General features: G+C 33.1%; 2 protein-coding genes across 3 annotated transcripts; both read right to left on the reverse strand.

Moving 5' to 3' along the window:
- Positions 1–892: 892 nt before the first annotated feature.
- LOC118040149 (uncharacterized) lies at positions 893–4052 on the reverse strand. Its single transcript, XM_035047017.2, has 7 exons — positions 3883–4052; positions 3679–3762; positions 3455–3587; positions 2995–3098; positions 2736–2907; positions 2511–2642; positions 893–2419 (listed from the first exon to the last, which is right to left on the reverse strand). The coding sequence occupies exons 2-7, from the start codon at positions 3717–3719 to the stop codon at positions 1034–1036; spliced, it is 1968 nt and encodes a 655-aa protein (XP_034902908.1). The 5' UTR covers positions 3720–3762; positions 3883–4052; the 3' UTR covers positions 893–1033.
- An 8860-nt stretch (positions 4053–12912) lies between these two features.
- Positions 12913–16904, reverse strand: LOC118040151 (lipoyl synthase 1, chloroplastic). Of its 2 annotated transcripts, none has more exons than XM_035047019.2 (7): positions 16746–16904; positions 15230–16046; positions 14904–14994; positions 14636–14793; positions 14020–14191; positions 13633–13743; positions 12913–13281 (listed from the first exon to the last, which is right to left on the reverse strand). In XM_035047019.2, exons 2-7 carry the CDS (start codon positions 15805–15807, stop codon positions 13198–13200), a joined length of 1194 nt encoding a protein of 397 aa, XP_034902910.1. In that variant the 5' UTR covers positions 15808–16046; positions 16746–16904; the 3' UTR covers positions 12913–13197. The 2 variants fall into 2 exon arrangements, with proteins under 2 accessions (XP_034902910.1, XP_034902911.1); XM_035047020.2 differs by having other exon boundaries at positions 16742–16898.
- Between the last annotated feature and the right edge of the window lie 2272 nt (positions 16905–19176).

Below are 19176 nucleotides of genomic sequence, written 5' to 3' on the forward strand. Positions count from 1 at the left end.
ATTTTTTCTGCTATATTTAAAGAAGAAATTCATTTTCATTAAACTTCTCTTAAGAAAAGAAAATTATTGACACAAAGATAATTTTTTTATGGCTAGATTGTTGTCAAACAACAACTTTATTATTTTTCAATGAGTTTCTCACTCCTTTCTCTAACTCAAAAACTGAAAAATTAAAAAAAATAATTTGGATCAAAATATAAATTACAAAAACCTTAAGACTAGTCATATATTTTTTCCATATTTTACTTTGTGGTCTGCTCACTTTTAATTTTATCTTTTTAATTTAATTGAAAACTTTATCTCATATAAGGAGACCTCAAAAGTATCAAGTCAAAAAGAAAAAGAAAAAGTCTAAGAATGAGATTTAAAAAAAGGATGAAAAAAAGAGAGGAGGGAGGTGTTTTATTATTTATATGAATAGTGAAGTACCGTAATATACTCGGGTTCTTTTAGTAGTTTTGTTCCATGGAAAGGAATTTGCCTTTTTAAATGAGTGACAATTTATATTTACTATGAAAAAAAATGATAATTATAAGATATAATTTAGAGACTAACCTCCCCAAAGTCTAAATCATGAATTGATTGAGTTAATCAGCAAAATCGATAAGTCAATTTAATTTTTTCTTCAACTCTTTTTTTTTTTTTTTTATGAAAATGATGCATAATAGGATTTTCCAATTAGAATGACATTATTTTGATAAGTAATCGAATGAGATCCAACTTAGGCAAGAATCCAAATGAGTTTTATAACTAAGGGAAAAAGGACGTTGTTGGGCGGTTCATCATGTTGCTTCATGTGATGAGTCTGATCTGGTTGGAGAGCTTAAACTAAATTGGTACTTCTTTTAACATGAAAAAGTAAGTAGTTTCTTTCGATAAAGAGCCATGAGTATAACAAACAAATTTCTATATTTCAATCAATTGCTATTATAAAACAAATAAAATCATTCTAGTCTTGATCTGGGGTAGAAATAGAAAATCCTATAAATAACTCAAAACAAGTGCATCGTTGTTACAACCTAGTTCAATCTGTCTATGCGTGAGTGTTCTTTGCATGTTCTCTCTTGAGAGCTGTGAACTTAGCTGCTATGTCATCACAATCTGGCAACTTAGGGTGGACATGAAAGGGAGATTCAATGGGAAAGGAACTGCTCCTTTCAACATTTTCTCTGTTACTGTTCTTGGACCTTTCTTGGGGCATTGTCATGGCTCTTAGATAAGGAGCCTTTGGTTCTTTTCCCGTCAATGAACTAGTTGGTTTGGGGCATGGATATGCAGAAGAAACGTTGCTGCTTGTAGAATTTCGTTTCCTTTGCAGATCAGGCTGCCAGTCTTGGCTGGTAAAAAAATCACACGTGGAAGCACCAAATTCACAGCTTTTTCTCCGAGGCTGGTGAGGGAAGGCATACCGTTCCATTTCTGCATCTGATTCTCCAGTTGTGGGACAGTGGAAATGATGAACAACAGTGACGAGTCTCTTTTGGTTCCGAGGTGGAACCTCATGAGCAACTCTGCCATCATTGGTGCAGAAGTAACAGGGATGGTTCAAGCAGCAGTGGTTGGAGCGGTGAGGTTGTTTTTGCCTCTTATCTGCATCACATGTTTCTTCACTCTTTCCTATTGCAGTCTTCTTTTGATGCTTACTGGGAAGCTGTGATTTGTGCTTGGGATCAGTTGTGTATCTTTTGCATGGTTTGTTGTAATAAAGCATGCATTGGATATCCTCAGCACTTGAATGTTCTTGAGATATCGATCTCCTTCTTGATCTTTTAACATTTGTTTTCCTTCTAGAGCTGCTTGAACTTGACTTCTCACTCCCTGATTCATACTGATCCATATGTTTTACATCGCAACTGTCTTCAACTTTTTCTTTTTTAGGCAGGAACCGAGATGATTTGAACTTGAAAATTCTCTTGTCCTGGCAGCTACCTTCTTTTGTGATGGATTGAACCTCCTCTACATCATCAAGATAGACTATCATCTCCTCTGGAAACTGAGGCAGACTCTCTGAAGAAGTTCCTGCCATCTTTCTCTCTTCCTTGTGTTTTGAGGTGGTAGAGTAATCACTACTAGCTACCTGACTTTCTTCAGTGCTTAAAGCAACCACTTTAAATTTTGATGGTGAATGCAGTCCTGCAAAATTGTCCTCTTTCTCTGCTTTGTTGCGCGTCGGAGATTCCAGTGTATCAGGTGAAGATTGCTGAGCTATGGAAGAATTAATGGAACCACTGCTTGTATGACTGTTCTGAAAATAGTGAGTTGATGTTGTTGAACTTCGGCTTGTCGACCTTGAATCAATGTATATTGCTTTCCCTTCTAGATCGTTGCCATCTAAAACGTCCCTCTTAGATTCTTCTATTTTACTGCCATTATTTTGAACATCTTTATCTCGGACCTGATGCTCTCTATGTTCCTCTTCCTGTGGTTACATGGAACAAAGATCTTCAGTATTTCTTATTAGAATAGGCAAGCATTAGTTTAGACAGATTGACAGAAGTATAAAAAATGACCTGCTGCTGCAGCTCGGAAGCGTATTCAAGTGCCAAAATCTCTGGTCGGAGGCAGTAATCTTTAGCAATCTTATCCACCAATCTCTGCTTCACATCATCAGGAACTGACAGAATAGAAAGTCTCTCTTTTACCTGTGGTTACAATTTTCCAGTGCATTAACATATGTATACTGAAGAAATCATACGAATTATGGCAGAAACTTCTTATAAACAAGATACAAGAACCTGAAAATTAACAAGGTTCCCAGGCAATAGTTCAAGAGCTGTCTTTTCAAATCTTTGGCCATAATGCTGTCCAAAGATCTTCCGAACAGCACGAAGCTCTGGTACATCCCCACATCTTGCAGAGGAAAATATAAGAGTTGAAACTGCTTCATTGACATCATTAGGACAATCCCTGAAGCCACAAAATTCCGAAGACGGAACAGGTTAACATGGAGTAATCTAGATGTGAATACAAAATCCTTTTCAGTTATATACGTACTTGTTCCAGCGGATATATGACAGGTTGGCAACGATGAATTCGCAGAAACCATCCAATAATTCATAAATCGCTACAATATTTTCATCTTTGAAAAGAAGCTCAGCCTGGAAATCACAATAATAATCATAATCCCATTTGATCATTCTGCAAATTCTCATGCAAACAATATCTTCTATTCCATCAAATTTCAATGACATACTGCTAAGACTTAACAGTAAAGCTTAGATGATCGATGCTATCAAAATTAAGACTCTTTCATTTCACATATCATGTTGATGAAAAAGTAAAGCTTATTTACTTATTAAACAAGAAAAACGTGCCAGGACTCGAGCATTCAAAAAGTTCATAAGACTAGAAACAACAGAAAGCAGCAGGACAATGAGCAGAGGAGATAACAGAGAAGAGATTCCAAGTTAACATGACATGATACTATATCAGCAAAGAAATCGCTTATGCTTACCCTATTAAATGCAATATTTTCATAGCCGGCCTTAATGAGCTGAGCAACATCATCCCTTAACTGCCTTACAATTGAATGCCTCTTCGTCTTCAATAGGTTAATCCGGTATTGAATTTGCTTCATCAGCCTCTTGCTGCAACCCAAGATAACAGAAACCCTTTAAAAAAAAACCAAAAAAGAACATCATGGAAGCTATAAACCCACGAAGCAGCTTAGTCACTTACCACTTGGAAGCTTTTCTCCACCCAAACAAGGTAAAAAACATGTTTCAAAGTTTCTGTCTTCTTGATGGGTTCTTTCTGATCCTACTATAGAAACACCAGAACAACAACAACATAATACTAATGTTAAGTCTTGCTAGGAGTATAGAAAAAAGCTGGTATAGACAGTTTGGATGATTGTGTGTAGTGGGGGAAAGTTAGAGCTACCTGAACCAACATGACAGCGTCAGTTTGTGGAGTTTACGTGGTGTGGGAGTCAGTTTCAAGGAGGAGTGGGTTTGACAAGAACCACATAGAAATCATTGTGCTTCGTTGTCTCTCCTTCCAAAAACTGCTCCACGTCTGATTTTGAAACACTTGTCTTGATGCGCCCCCATAAGCCAAAGAGAAATCCCAAATTAATGAAGACTTTTTTTCTTCTTACCAATGTACAAAACAATACCAGATTATCACCTATGGTTCAATCATTCGGTCACATTGAACCATCTAGTTTCAAAATGAGCAATTAGATCCATGCCATGTAAGATTCATGACAACCTTAGTCTCTCTCTTTAATTTTGTTAGAAATCTCCAATAACGTTAAAGTTATTAGCTTAAATAGGACACGTGACAAATGCTAATTGGTTGGATTTTTATCAAAGTTTGACCACTAAGTGTTAATTTTAGCAGAAAGCGGTCACACAATTAGATTGAGGGGCTAACTTTGTGTCCTGAAAATCACTTATTAAGGACCTAACTGCATTTTTCTTAAGCCCCAAGTTTGCATGTGACTCAATGGTGGAATTATAGGGACCTCCACTGAAGAAAAACAGATTAAGGAGGATTTTTGGTTACTATGGTTATTCCTGTCCGTCTCATTATTTATTTATTTATTTTGAAATCACTGAGATTGGTTAATTTCCGTGTTTAATTGGGTTTAGGCAAGTTGGCTACTTTCGTTTGATTTTTGGTGAATTTGGCAATTTCAGGGGCAAGCAAGCCCACCTCTCGAATTGAGATGAGATGGTGGGTGATAGGGGAGAATAAGTCAGCCATCATGGGAAAGAGAATATGAAAATATCTTGAACATGCGTTCTGCTAATTGGATCATTAGTCTTTTCAATTACAACTTTTAGAAGACTCTTTGCATTTTAATCATGATGGAAAACTTTTTTTTATTGGATAGGTGACTTTTTGATTTAGATTCTAGATTGGATGGAGCTTGTTTTGGGATAATTTCATAAATTATTCAATAATATTCTTGAGTAGGGTCCTTAAATGAGATTTAAATGGATTAATTTTAAGAATTTTATTTTATTTTTTTTGTAGATGCTATTTTATTTTTTTAAAAATTAATATTCTCTTTAAAATAAAATTAAATTATTTTAGGTTATCCTGAGAAATCCATGACCCAAATGTTAGGTAGGGTCTTAGAAATATTCTTTAATATAAGTTCATGGTTGATATTTCCTAGAGAAGAGAAAGTGTCAAATTTGTTTAGGTGCAGGAGAGAATATTGGTAACGTGCAAAGTGTTTCGATAAAAATTCATTATTTTTTTTTAAATTAAAGTGTAATTTTTTAAGATAATGTTTGGTAACGCGGTGCAAACTAAAAAATTAATTTAATTTGTGTTTTAAATTGTTTTTAATGTGTTGATTTAAAAATAATATTTAAAAAAATAATAAAAAAACATCATTTTGATATATCCTCATAAAAAACAATCATTATGACAAGTCAACCGCAACTAGGCTTGAAAGTCTAACAAATTTGTTACAAATGATTTATCTAGTATAAATTATTCTTTAGCATTTAAGTTTTAAACATAAACAATTTATTTCATCATGTTTGAAATCTGTAACTTAGTTTATTTTAAATTATTCTTTACTGTTTAAAAAATAATAATAAATAAAGAATTGACATCAATGATATTTTGGTCATGGGAGAGAGAAAAATATCTTGAACATGGGTTCTGCTAATTGGAGAATTAGTCTTTTAAATTAGAACTTTTATTTGAAGACTCTTTGAACTTATTTTAATCATGATGGAAAACTCTTAAGTTATTATTTTAAAATAAATTTAGTTATTCTAGATTATTCCCAAAAATTCCGCTGTCCAAATTTCAAGTATGATCGATCTTATAAATATTTTTTTTAATATAAGTTCAATGGTTGATATTTCTAAGGGAAAGTGTCACAATTGATTAGGTGCAGGATCTCAAAAGTCTAACAAATTTGTTACAAATGAATTATCTAGTACAAAAACATTCTTTAGTATTTAAGTTTTTAATTCTTCTTTACTGTTAAAAAAAATAAAAAATAAATATAAGAATTGACATTAATGATATTTTGGTCCTTATTGTATGACAAATCGCCCAAACTAACCTTTGACCGTATGTGTGTGTATATATATATCATAAAATTAATTTTATGTTAAATTCTGTTATGGTTTCTATTTTTTTTATTCAAATATAACAAATTTATCAAAGATTAGCATTCCAAACTCACTTTACTTGAGAGAACGTTGAATTTATCCATCATGGATTAGAATTTAGAAAAGAACAAGAAGTTCAAAAAAAAAAAAAAAAAAAGAAGAAGAAGAGAGAGCCACGAGCACGGCTGTAGAGGTAAGTGTGATTAAATGAGAAAGGAGCAAAAGGTCAAGAATATATAAGACGGGAAGAAAAAAACTTGAGGCAGCTAAATAAGTTTCTTGGATGTTGTAGTTGTGTTTGGTTTTTAAATAATTTTTTGTGTTAAAAGATATATTAATAATATTTTTATTTTTTTAAAATTATTTTTGATATCAACATATCAAAATGGTAATAAAAATATTAAAAATATATTAATTTAAAATTAATAAAAAAATAAAATAATTTTAAAAGTATAAAAATATAAATGCGGAGTGCTGAAGGTCATTTCTGCCGGCCTGACACAAGACCTGATCCTTAATTCACACGCAGCAAGGTTGCCGCCTGCTCATGATTGGTTCTTGTCTTGTAAGAGCTTAGATTTATAGCAAACAGACAGAAGCAGAAGACTTTTGCTGTTGTTGTTGTCAGGACAGGAGTCAAAGAAACAGGTGATCAAACCCACGCCCTCTCTCTAAAATGTTTTTCTAGTTTTGGGCTGGTGGCCAACTCATGGCATGCAAGTGCAAGAGGTGGTTCCTTGTCTGGGCATGTTAGGAAAGCTTGGGAGTCTGTGATGATGGAGACCAGAGCTCTCACTTTGTTTTTTACGATTGCTTTTTCGAGGAGATAAAGGGAATGTTCGTGATGATTAGTGCACAATAATCTAACCATCATTCAATTTTAAAAGGGTTTTGTTTGTACAATGAATCTTTTTTTTTTTTTTTTTTTGCAGAATTTGTGTTTGGCTTTGTTCTGAAAGTGCATTGAGTGTATTTATATTAAAAAATATATCAAATTGATTTTTTTAATGCTTTTTTAATAGTTTTAATGTGTTAATATTAAAACTAAAAATAAATTTTTAATAAACTTTTTAAGCCAATAATACTTTTTAAAAAACACTCTATACCAAAATACTAAATACATATTAAATATAGACTTCGTGCTTGTTTGAAAATATAGTTGCGGCTGTTTTTTAAAATATTTTTTTCATGATGAAATGTATTAAACTGTTTTTTTTTATTATTTAAAAATCATTTTCAAAAATCAATGCATCAAAACGATCTAAACTTAAAAAAATAATTAATTTTCAGTAAAAAAACTAAATTTTTTGGTGTTGAAATCATGATTTAGCCAAATTCTTTAGCGTTTTGGTTGTTTTTAAAAAATTATTAACGGTGAGAATTAATCTAGGATGTTGGTAGAACATGGTCCATTGCTGGGATTCGTAACAGGGGATGTGAAAATGGAGATAGGATTGATCATTTTGATATTCTTTCTAAAGTAAAAATCCCTATGGAACTTGGAAAAGCTTGAAATGTTCTTAGAAATGGTCACAATTCCCACACTTTTTTAGGGCTAGGAGGTGAAATAACAATGCACATTGAAATTGAAATGCTTAACGGGCTTATCCACTATGATGATTGGCTTGCCAGAACAAGCAGCCCATTTACCTTAGAGGCCCAAACTGTGGGAGAGGCCGAGTCTAATGGGCTAGGTGGATGAACTTGCTCAAATTTTTAAATAGGAGTTGAGGGAAGAACCTTTGCAATCATGCCCCTCTAATTAAGCTTTTTAAGATATGATAAAGGATATCCTATTAACCATGACAATTCCATTTGATTTCAATTCGAATGGATATTGATACGAACCGTTTTGAATTAATGATTTTTCTTAATAGTTATTTTACTTAATACATAATAAATAAAATATAAATATTATTAAATCTGACCAAACTATAACTTGAAATATATATATTTGTAATATACACAAATATTTGCTTATATCTAAATTGTCTTATGTTTCTGAAACATTTGGTATTAAAAAAGATTTTAATAATGGATGCCATGATGCTAATAAAAATTATTAAGTGATATTCTAAAAATAATTTTATATTATTTTTGAATAATGATATCCCCAGTACTGCTTGGAACTAGCCGTGTCAACATACTTGTTCACCTTAAGAGTTGGAAATCTACAAGCTATCCAAAAACAAGACTTAAACCCAAGATATCATGGATCCTTAGCCAAGTCTTAATCACTTATGCGAACCCTCATGAATTTAGCTTCGGCTGATTCTACTGCAGTGGTTTTCTACCAATAATATCTAGCAGGTCTGAAATCATTATATTTTGACACCATGTGTTTGGTTGCAGAGAAAATAGAGAAGTGGAAATAACAATATCTGAGATTGCGATTTTAGTGTCATTGGAAAAGAAATTGAGAAGGAATGAACCAAACATGGATTAATCTTTCTAAATTAGTGAAAACAATAACAGGTTCTGGGTGACATATACATTACAGAATTACAATACTGCTGACAAAATGCATAAAGTTAAGAATAAATTCCAACAAAAGCCTGCACAGAACAAGCTAAAACTGCATAACATAAACTTGCTTTATAATCAGCAATCAACACAATATAGCATGCAGAACAAAACTATTCTGATTTCATCTCTGAGAGAAGACAAATGGCATGGATGCTATTAGCCCATTCTGCTCCTCCTTTCCCTTCTAGCTGGAATCGAAGATGTTAATGAAGAAGAGGAAAATGAAAAAAATGTGAGTCACTTACATTTGGAGCTTCATACCATTAACGGAATAGGCATATTCACTTGATAAAATCCGAACTCTCTTGTTGGGTGACAAGTTATCAACAACCAAAGAACAGTTGACATTAACTATAACTTCTCTCAATGGAAAACTTTTAAGCACCACAGAAACAGGTGCGTTCACCATTACAAGCAAAGGGATCTTTCCTGTTTCCCTGTTGTCCATAAGAACTTCTTGAAGTCCGGAACCGAACTCGCTTTTTCCTTTCAAAACAACTTGGATCATTGTTGTGTTCACGCCTGGTTGGTGAAAGGCAGGAAGCTTGCCCGAACAAAGAGTCGAGTCTGAATAGGCTACAACGACAGAGCTTTCCTTGCCGTAGATGAAAGAAATGTCTGTGTTAGGATTGTTAGCTTTCACAGTGACGGCAAATTCTGTGTAGAGGCTAAAATCTGGAGCCATGTTGAAAGCATTGACATCGAAACTCGCGACATTATATTCAGGCATTTTGGGGTTAAGTGTCATGTAAAAGAAGGCAATAACACTAGCAAGAAGGATGATCATAACAATCAAGAAGCAAAAGCAAAAGCATACACACTTTAAACAACCACCATGTGAATGATGATGGTTTGATTGGTACCTAGGAATGTTACGCCTTTGAGGAGGAGGTCTTACGCTTGAAGAATTATCATAGTTTAGCATAACATAATTTGGTCGGTATTCAGGAGCAGTGCCCATTGCTGCCTAACGTCGATGGATGAACCCTATGAGCATAGTCCATACAAGAAAGGAGAAGAAGAAAGAAAAGCCCTTTCCTTTCTCATCCAAGAATCTTGAACTTGGAGGTGGAGAGAAGAGAGAGAGAGAGCCTTTTTTGGGGAGTTTGTCTCCATTAGTTTAGGGTATTGTTCCACAACGTGTGGACATGGAAGATTTTTCGTAAATGGCATGGTTGTTACACAACTCTTGATTCTTCTATTCTTGGCAGACAAACTCTGCTGACATTTGCCAAGACCATCCAAGGAGGAGCCATTTTAGGAAAATCTAAAAATATTTTTTTCATATCATTGTGAAAAAGCATGGATTACATGCACAAAATCAATTAATCAAAGCAGATGCTAGCTAGCAATGGCAAATTGCAGCCTGTTATACATGGTACTAAATGGTAAATGATCAGCCTATAAATATAGCCAACACATCAAATTTGCAAGGCCACCCAAAAGAAAATGCCAGTTTGTCAAGTTGAAGCAGCAGGTTTGAAGAATCTAATGATTCTAAATAGTCATCTGGATCTTCCACCAGTAGACTCCTTTATCTATGATCAATGGGGTAAAGACTTAAGTCTAAAAAAGATGTATTGGCACTAGCTTGATAAGAAAATTTCATCATCTAAACTTGAGATCAAAAAGATGTATTTGTTTTTTCAAAGTTACTTTTAAAATATAAAAGCAGACATTTTTCTATTTGTTTCGTTCACAAGTTGAATATATTTAGCGGGGAAGATTGTTAAGGAATATATCAGACAAGCAATAAGCCTCTAGCTTATACACAGTTCAAGTCATATATCTTGATGAAAACCAGAGTGTTGAATCTTTGCTAATCTGTCTGCTTAAAACAGATTATACAGATGCAGATGCAGATACCTAACTCAAAGAATTGCAGCATCAGAGGATGCTTTATTAATGAAGAATTTAGTTCAAAAAAAGAATAAATAAATAACAAAAACTAACAAGACTAGTTGAGTTTCATAGGAGAGGAAACACAGATTGATGATCTAGAATTACAAGTTTTTAAAGCATTTCCTCTCGTAAATGAAACTACTGACAACACAATCATCCTAACCTTAGCCACCACCTTCTTTAGCTTCAATGATCTTGACCTTCTTCTCAGATTGGTTCTTGATGCTAACCTGTAAGACTTCAGAAAAACCTGCCTTTGCTTGGCCCTTGCAGTTCTATACCCCATGTCACGAGGATCATTGCTATGCATAGAATCATATCGATCCAGAGGCTGGTAACCATTCATTCTACGGCTAAAGTTTTTTGTTATGGCGTCATGGACAAGGCTGCTGCTGGTGTTCATCGCTGTATAAGCTGAGAGATAGTAGACAAGATCATAAGACCTTGATCATGGGGTTAGTTGTACTCATATATAGACCAGAAAAACTAAGTTTAATGTTTGATTTTATTAAATATTGTTCTCTTTCTTACCATAAATTTCATGTTTTCATTCCTTGGCGGCCGTACATAAACTACTACTATATCTATAGCAAGTCAAAACCTTGTCTTGAATGTTAAATGGGCAATGAACTTGTGCATTAAGATTCCTATTTTGACCATTGACCAACAAGGTAACATGTATATTCAGAGGGTAAGCCTGAATTTGAAAATATTTTTTCACACGAAACATCCAAGTTTCCTACTGGGTGACATGAATATGCATAGTTCGTTTTATATATATATATATAGTAAATGCTTGGTTGGTGTTCATGTTTTCCTCATCGAGGATAGACTTGAGGCAAGGTTTGGAGTAAAAACTTGGGAGGATAGACCTAAGTCAATTTTAATTTTTATTTTTTATAATAAAAAAATTAAAATATTATTATTATTTTTTTTAAAAAAATAATAGGTTATTAATGATTAGGTTATTAATGATTAGGTTTTAATCAGGTAAAACCTGGTCAGGTCCATGTCACTGAGTCATTCAAGTATTTATTTATATATATATATATATATATATATATATTTATTTATTTTAACTAAATTGACTCTGAATCTATCTAATGCATCCATTTTTTAAAACAATAGTTTTATTATCTTAAGGCAAAACATTGAGGTTTTTGATATCTTACATGCAAAATATTTTGATGTTTTCTTGCGCACAAAGCTTTTCATAATCTAGGCTTAGCATGGATAGTAAATCTTCAAGCTTTTTTATCATCCGGTGCAAGAATACCTTAAACTGACATAACTATGATGATAATGATGATGATTATTTAAACATTCAATAGAGGAGAAAAAAGGCAAATTCAAATCTCAACAACCTGTCATTCCCCAAAGCCATCTCAAGCTCAGGCACACACTAAACCTGCCAATTGATTAGTTCATAATATATATTTTTTTGCAAGTATCTTCACAATGTTCATATTCAAGTTGAGGTTTTATAATTCTTTATGTCTTAATTTATTATAGTTTGGATTGTCTTATCCTATAGAATTTCAACCCTGTTAAGCAAGAAGCCAAGAACTGCCGCATCCAAGCTAAATATTTTATGCCATGTTTTTTATGACCTTCTTCCATCTTTGACTGCATCGATATTAAGAAAACAATAAATTGTGATAATATTTTTGTGGAAAAAATAACAATTTGGAGAATATCTACCCTGAATTTCCTAACCTTATAGTAAGAGCCATTCAAGAATTTTGCTTGAGAAAATTCAGAGATATTGCATTTAATATAGCTATAGCTACCAAAATCTCTACAAAAATGGAGGAGATTATCTAACAGGTAGCAATTTGGGCATTTTGCAGAAGAAATTATTTTACTAAAAGTGATCTCAGTCCTGGATTTATCTATATTTATTTTCTATTCAACACCAATCAACTTAGATTCATTATTAATTGAATTATTATTTGAATTAAGATATTTAACATGTGCGACATCAATTTATTGTTTTAAAACCTAAACTAGCCCAATAAATTAACCCAAAACTAAGCCGACTCAAGGCTTGAATTGGTCCAGATTAAATAACATTAGAAAATAGAAAAAACTCGGCTAACTAGGTTAAAAACCCAGGTTAACCTAGGTCTAAACCGGTCAAAACCTAGTTATTAACTCTTCAACTCTTTTTTTAAATTTTTCGTTAAAACATGTTTTGATTTTATAAAATAAAAAAATTAAATTGATCCAGATGAATCATTTCAACCAATCAAACTGAATGATCACATGGAAGTCGATCCTAACCTAATATTAGTCGGGTTTTACATTATGCCCCTATATCTTCAGGAAAGAATGATTGCGTGAGCTACAAAAGATGACATTTGAAAAACAAAAAACTCTGAAATCCCAAACAAGTAGAGTCTTTAAAATTTTGTCTTTATTTTCATTATATATATAGAATAAAAATGTAGCAAGAGAGGTTACAAGAAGGATGGCAATGAAAAAAATAAATAGATCCATTCATGATATTTCCATTTGTGAGCAAAATTTACCGCTGGCAAGATAAAAACCAAGAGTAACAAAAACTTAAATTGCTATATCTTAATCCACATGTCCCAAAGCCAGCTGCCCGAGGCGCCAAGCTGTTGTTGCTCTAGTTGCATGGCCATCAAGATAGAGTAATAAAAAAGATTACGAAAGATGATTAGGATATGGCAGCAGCTTCTTTAGCACTTTCTTTCACCATTGTCTTAACAAAGAGTTCCCCTGCTCTGTACGAGGATCGAACCTGGAAAAATCAAAATTTAAAGCTCTCGTAAGAAAATAAATGCGGTGTAAATATTAAAAAATGTTGATGAATGGTGTTTTGAATATTACCAAATGAACTCAAGCACAGATAATAAATATTGGATATGAAGCAAAACCATACATAATTTTGCAAGCTTTTGTTATAGTAGCAGACTTAAAGTTTGAACAGTCAGGATTTTAGAGGAACACAACTGGACTTGAACAGGGAACCTGATGCATTTACGAATTTTGATTCTGACAATTTGCCTGTTTTCCTTTTTGTTAATTTGTGTAAGAACACAAATTTTAACATGTATAATCACCAAAATATATAGTTACTCAAAGAACTTACCAGAGGTCCACTGGCCACATAACGGAATCCAATAGACTCTCCGTATTCTTTCCAAAAAGCAAACTTCTCAGGTGTAACATACTCCTTGACAGTTAAATGTAACGGAGTGGGCTGCAAGAGATAAGCAATTCCATATTGAGAGACCGCTATAGTAGTCAGGTAAATATAGTAGCGTGATATAACACGACAACCTAACAAATGTCTAAGCCGTGTTGAGCTGAAACCATCTTATGACAACATGAGAATACCAAGGCACAACAACGCTAGACTATGGCCAGCTTTAGAAGTGTAATATATTTAAGAAAGCAAAAAAGCCCAATTCTAGGCATAATACATGTAAAGTACTCAAACCAAATGGCATCAAAGTGTATTGGTATATCATTTTACCTGTAAATATTGTCCAAATGTCAGAATATCAACACCTATAGCCCTTAAATCAGCCATGGCTTCCTTCACCTCATTATCAGATTCTCCCAGACCCAACATTATGGAGGTTTTTGTTATCATTCCCTTCTTACTGATTTTTGCATGTTTCAAGACTGATAAACTCTGTTCATACCTGAATTTTCCAAACCACAACTTAGAATCAAAATTGGCATCCACATCAAATTCTCTTGAAAGAACAACCAGTCTGCATAAGCTTTCTTACTACAAGTACACCAACCCACTAGACATGGTTTATTCATGCAATTTTTGACCTGTTCTCAACAAATAATAGAATACCTTTATGCCTTACATGTGTATGTATGCTTTAAATGGAGATAATCTTGAATTTTATAAGCTAAATATTGTTTATGTTTTGTGTCATCTGTAAAGTCAGAGCTAGCATAGAACAAGATACCAACCAGAGAAGTTTTGATGATTTTGGTCCAATTTTTGTATTCAAATGTTATGAACTGACTATCAAAGTACAACCACGGCTGGTTAGCTTCAAAAGCAACACAACTGATCTGGCATAGACCGATGTTGAACTCTTGCTCAAAAGCAATAACATGCTACTCACCCAGCCCGAGGATCTCTAACAATTCGTTGGAGGCGTTTAACAGTCTCAACATTGTGGGCAAACACATCCAATCCTGAATGTACCAGAGTATCTACAGCCTTTAGGTCACCACGAAAATCAGAAGTTAAGCATTCAATCATGATCTCTGGCTTTAGTTCCTGCAGGAAAGGTGTATAGGATCCAATTTGTGATTCATATATTGTGCAACTGTTCTGCGCAGTAACATAGGAGCATGACTGCCATAGAGCAATCCAGATAATATGCAAACCTTCATAGCTCTAACAGTTTGAGCAAAATGCCCACTTCCTCCATCTGGCAGATCATCACGATCCACACTTGTAATAACAATGTAATCCACACTACAAAATCAGGAAACAAACAAAATGCTAGATTAGTTTGATGCTTAAACTGAGTGGAACACTATATGCTGAAATATGGTTTATCTTTTTATTTCTTCTTACATATTAAAGGCAATGGTATTGAGAAGCAACCAAAAAACAAGCTTTTATTTGATATTCTAAAAAAAAAAAAAAAAACACTGGCAAACAGTACAGAAACAATCTTTTCATTGTTAATTATAAGAAACAAACTTACCCCCAACTTGCAATGGCCAAAGCAGTGTTAAGGGGCTCCATGGGATCAGGAGGAGGAGGGTTGCTGCTGGTTTTAACAGCACAAAATCTACAGCCACGGGTACAAGTATCACCTAAAACCATAATAGTCGCAGTTGCAATGCCATCACCACCACCATTCCAACACTCTCCGATGTTGGGGCATTGAGCTTCTTGGCAAACAGTGTTGAGCTTCAAGCGAGACAGAGATTCTTTTACCTCATCATACCGTTCACCTTGAGGAGCTTTCTGCCTCAACCACTCTGGCTTCTTCACATTGGGATCCCTCCCAGTATATGGCCCCATCTTCCCACCTCCTGGATATGGGTATGGACCCTTCTCCTTGTTCTTCGAATCCACAGATGCTGATGGTGAAGAACCATTGCTGTTAATGGTAGAAATTTGTGGGTGTTTTGCATCAATTTTTGATGAAGAGGGATAATCAACCGATTCACATCGAATTTTTGAATAGGAGCATGAAAAGGAGGATTTGGATTTAGGGGGTTGAGGAATAGGAATTGACAATGAGAATGAAGGTTTTGAAAGGTATTGCTCTATCATTTTATCTTCTGGGTTATTCACTGACTCAAAATGAGCATAAAAAAGGCCTCCTTTCTTTTGGTTTATTCAACTGAGTAGCTGCAGCTGTATCTAAATGCTGTCGACCAACTGTTCCTGTGTCCACTCAGAAGACATTGGCATGGATCTGAATTCCATCCAGTTGTTTTGCTACAGCAGATTTACAATGTTCATTCACAACTTTCAGCAAAATTGTTCCACCCTAACGCCTTCAATTCAATCTGCCACCAAACACATCATCGATAAAGACAATGAAAGATGCATTGTCGACTCACAGATGAACAGAGCATAAATGAAGAAAATGAGAAAGAAAACTCCATAAGAAATGAAGACATGCATGAAAAAAGAAAATTAACAGAAGATAAACTCTTATAACACACATATCCTGCAACTCAACTCTATTAATCACCGCACCTCTGCAGGAGGAAATCATATAATTATAGAACCAGTGGTTCTAGCACAACACAGAGGTTTTACTAGCTACACTATTTGAAATCTTCATATATGATAGTTCTACGTTGTTTGTTGATTTTGTTTCATATTGGTCCATAGTATTTTCTCAGAATCCAACAAAAACAAAGACCATAAACTTTCACAATTAGAAATGAAACAAGTGCCACCAATGCATCATCAAATTCAAAGATGCAGTATACCAAGCTTAAAACTTAAGAAACTCCAGGAATCTAACAATGAGACTAATAGCAAATTATTCAAAACCCATCACCACAATCAAACTACACTGCACATTTTTCAATTTTTTACAGACATCAAAGAACAAAACCCGGAAAGGTTTTAACCTTGAAAGTTCACATAGGCATTTTAACAAACACCAAAAACCCATAACATCATTATTTTCACGCACATATAAACAAGAAAAATGTAAGTAAGCTTGAAAGAGAGAGAGATAAGTACAGACCCACCTATAATGAGAGAATTCAGTGATGAAAAATGCAGGCTTTGTGTTTGATGAAATGGTATGATGCTGGGATTTAAGAGAGAGAGAGCTTTTGTTTTGGGTCCTTGTATTCTCCGTCCAAAAAAACGAAAACCCTTTTTGTTTGTCGTTGGTAGTTGCAACCGTCATGGGACGGTTCCTATCTATTATGGAAGGCAGCGATAACACCAATATTGATGGTAGACGACATGTCTTTCCACAAGAAAAAAGATTGATTGTGAATTTTATTTTTTTATTTTTTTAATATATATATATATATGCGAGAGAAAGAGAGAGAGAGAGAGAGAGATTCATTCAAAATAGAGAATTTAGGAAGGATTTGATTTGAATAAATTTTATAACATTGTATTTTTTAATTTTGATTAAAAAGGCATTATTAAAATATTATTCATAAAATAAATTGAGCAAATTAATATACTAATATATCTAGCATCAGCGCTGTAGCATTGGAGACTGGTATGCCAGTAAACAAAATTAACAAAGTATAATATGACAATTTTTGGGGGGAAGAAAACTATTTTATTATTTTAAAATTGTTAATATAAAATTTTACACAATAATTTTATTAAATGTATTTTTTTATCTTATTTTAAAAATAGAATGATAAATAATTTAAATGGTATTAACCAAAGCTAAATGTGCTTGGAAAAATATTACAGACACAAGCTCATGGACATTGTTTAATAGATTAGTGAAATTGTGATTTTTTTTCTTTCCCATAAAAAATCCTTGTATTAATTATTGGAGGTATTTAGATCTTTTCACAAGGCCCATTAATTATTATCAAATTGATCAGGGATAAGTAAGTCTTTTATCATTTCAAATTGACAATGAAACAACCAAAAAATTCTTGAAAAAAAAAAATCAAAACTAGCATCAAAGGGAATTTTAGTATTTTTCACAATGACTTTTTCATTATTATCAATTCAACTAAGGGGCAATTTGATATTTGACCAAATATATATATAAAAAAGTATAGTGAAATGATCAAAATGCCTTTAAAAGCAAAAAAAAAAAAATTAAAATTAGTATCAAAGGGCTTTTTCATCTTTTGCAATAGTTTTTTTGTTATTATTATATCAGTTTAGAGACAGTTTGGTGCGTGAGTGACACTCTCTTTAAAGCATTTGGCGCCTTCCAACATCAAAAAATGCATTTTTGTCATGTCTTGTAAAGTCATGTCGTGTCCTCTTCCTCGTAGTATCGTGTACGTAGGCAGTAGTGGTCCAATTTGTTGTTAATGAGTCTCCCCTCTGCTTGAGAATTACAGTGTGACCCTCATTCTTGTTGATATTTCAACTTCAATCTTTATTCTTTTCATTTGTAAAATTTGTTTTGGTCATTTTATAGAAGATTTATTTGTATTTAATTTCAGCCTTCATTCCCAACTTTTCAAATATTATTTTTTCTCAATTTGGTACTCATTCTTTTAATTATTTTTTAGGCATTTGTTAAATTGATTTTTCTTTTCAATTTCACCCTTCAATAAAAAATAAAATTTATTTGTATTTTAATTTTGATCCCCATTCTTTTAATTGTTAATTTTTGTTTTGGAACCTTTTGTGTAATTGATATTCTATTTCTAAGTTAATCTTTCAACATTTAATTGGTTGAGAATTGAGTTTTATGGTTTTTGTAGATATAAGGTGCTACTGGTCTAATGTCCAGGGTTGCAGGTCTAAAAAATAAAAATAAAACATTTTTTCTACAACCTTGTTTTCAACCTCAAAACACCATCTAATCACTTTAAAAAAATAAAAAATCAAATTAAACAAAATTCATAGGCCTCGATCTATTTTTTCAAGATGGTTGAATGCCAAAACTAGTGACACAAAGATTAGCATTTTTTGTAGCTAGAATGAACATGAACAAGAATTCTGTATGTCCTCTCCCTTTTTTACAACATTCTCTCTCATCTCTCTAAACCTAAGGACTAAAATGTGATGAAAATAAAAAAAATTTGAGGACTAAAACACAAACAAAAAGACTCAATGTAAAAATAAAAAACTCACGGACCAAGGTGTATTGTTTTACATTAAAGGAACAATAAGAAATAACAATTAAAAGAATATGATAAAATCTGAAAAATAAAATAAGATGATTAACTTTAATTTTTTAGCTGAAGAGTGAAATTAAACAAAAAAAAATTTACAAAATGACCTAGACTAAAATTTAACAATCAAAATAATAAAAATTAATCTGAAATAATAATAAAATGTTTAATTTTTTTGATAGGTCAGTCTAAATTTCAAGAAGATGGGAGATAAAAGAGATAAAGAAAAAAGAAAACAACATCGGTGATACGCTACCATCAAAATGACCATATGCACTTCCTTATATGGAAGAATACGCTACGCCACATCTATCGCCATCGTGGATAGTTGAATGTGGCTATC

The sequence above is a fragment of the Populus alba genome, chromosome 13 (assembly GCF_005239225.2).
Source record: "Populus alba chromosome 13, ASM523922v2, whole genome shotgun sequence".
In the NCBI taxonomy this organism is placed as follows: domain Eukaryota; kingdom Viridiplantae; phylum Streptophyta; class Magnoliopsida; order Malpighiales; family Salicaceae; genus Populus; species Populus alba.

Coding starts and splice junctions, on each gene's coding strand:
- LOC118040151 (XM_035047019.2), bottom strand. CDS start 15,807: ATGATAGAGCAATACCTTTCAAAACCTTCATTCTCATTGTCAATTCCT. Junction 14,192..14,635: donor GTTAGAGATCCTCGGGCTGG/GTGAGTAGCATG, acceptor TGGAAAATTCAG/GTATGAACAGAGTTTATCAG. Junction 13,744..14,019: donor CATTTGGACAATATTTACAG/GTAAAATGATAT, acceptor TATCTCTTGCAG/CCCACTCCGTTACATTTAAC.
- LOC118040149 (XM_035047017.2), bottom strand. CDS start 3,719: ATGTTTTTTACCTTGTTTGGGTGGAGAAAAGCTTCCAAGTG. Junction 3,099..3,454: donor AAAATATTGCATTTAATAGG/GTAAGCATAAGC, acceptor TGTGATTTCCAG/GCTGAGCTTCTTTTCAAAGA. Junction 2,908..2,994: donor TCATATATCCGCTGGAACAA/GTACGTATATAA, acceptor TTGTGGCTTCAG/GGATTGTCCTAATGATGTCA.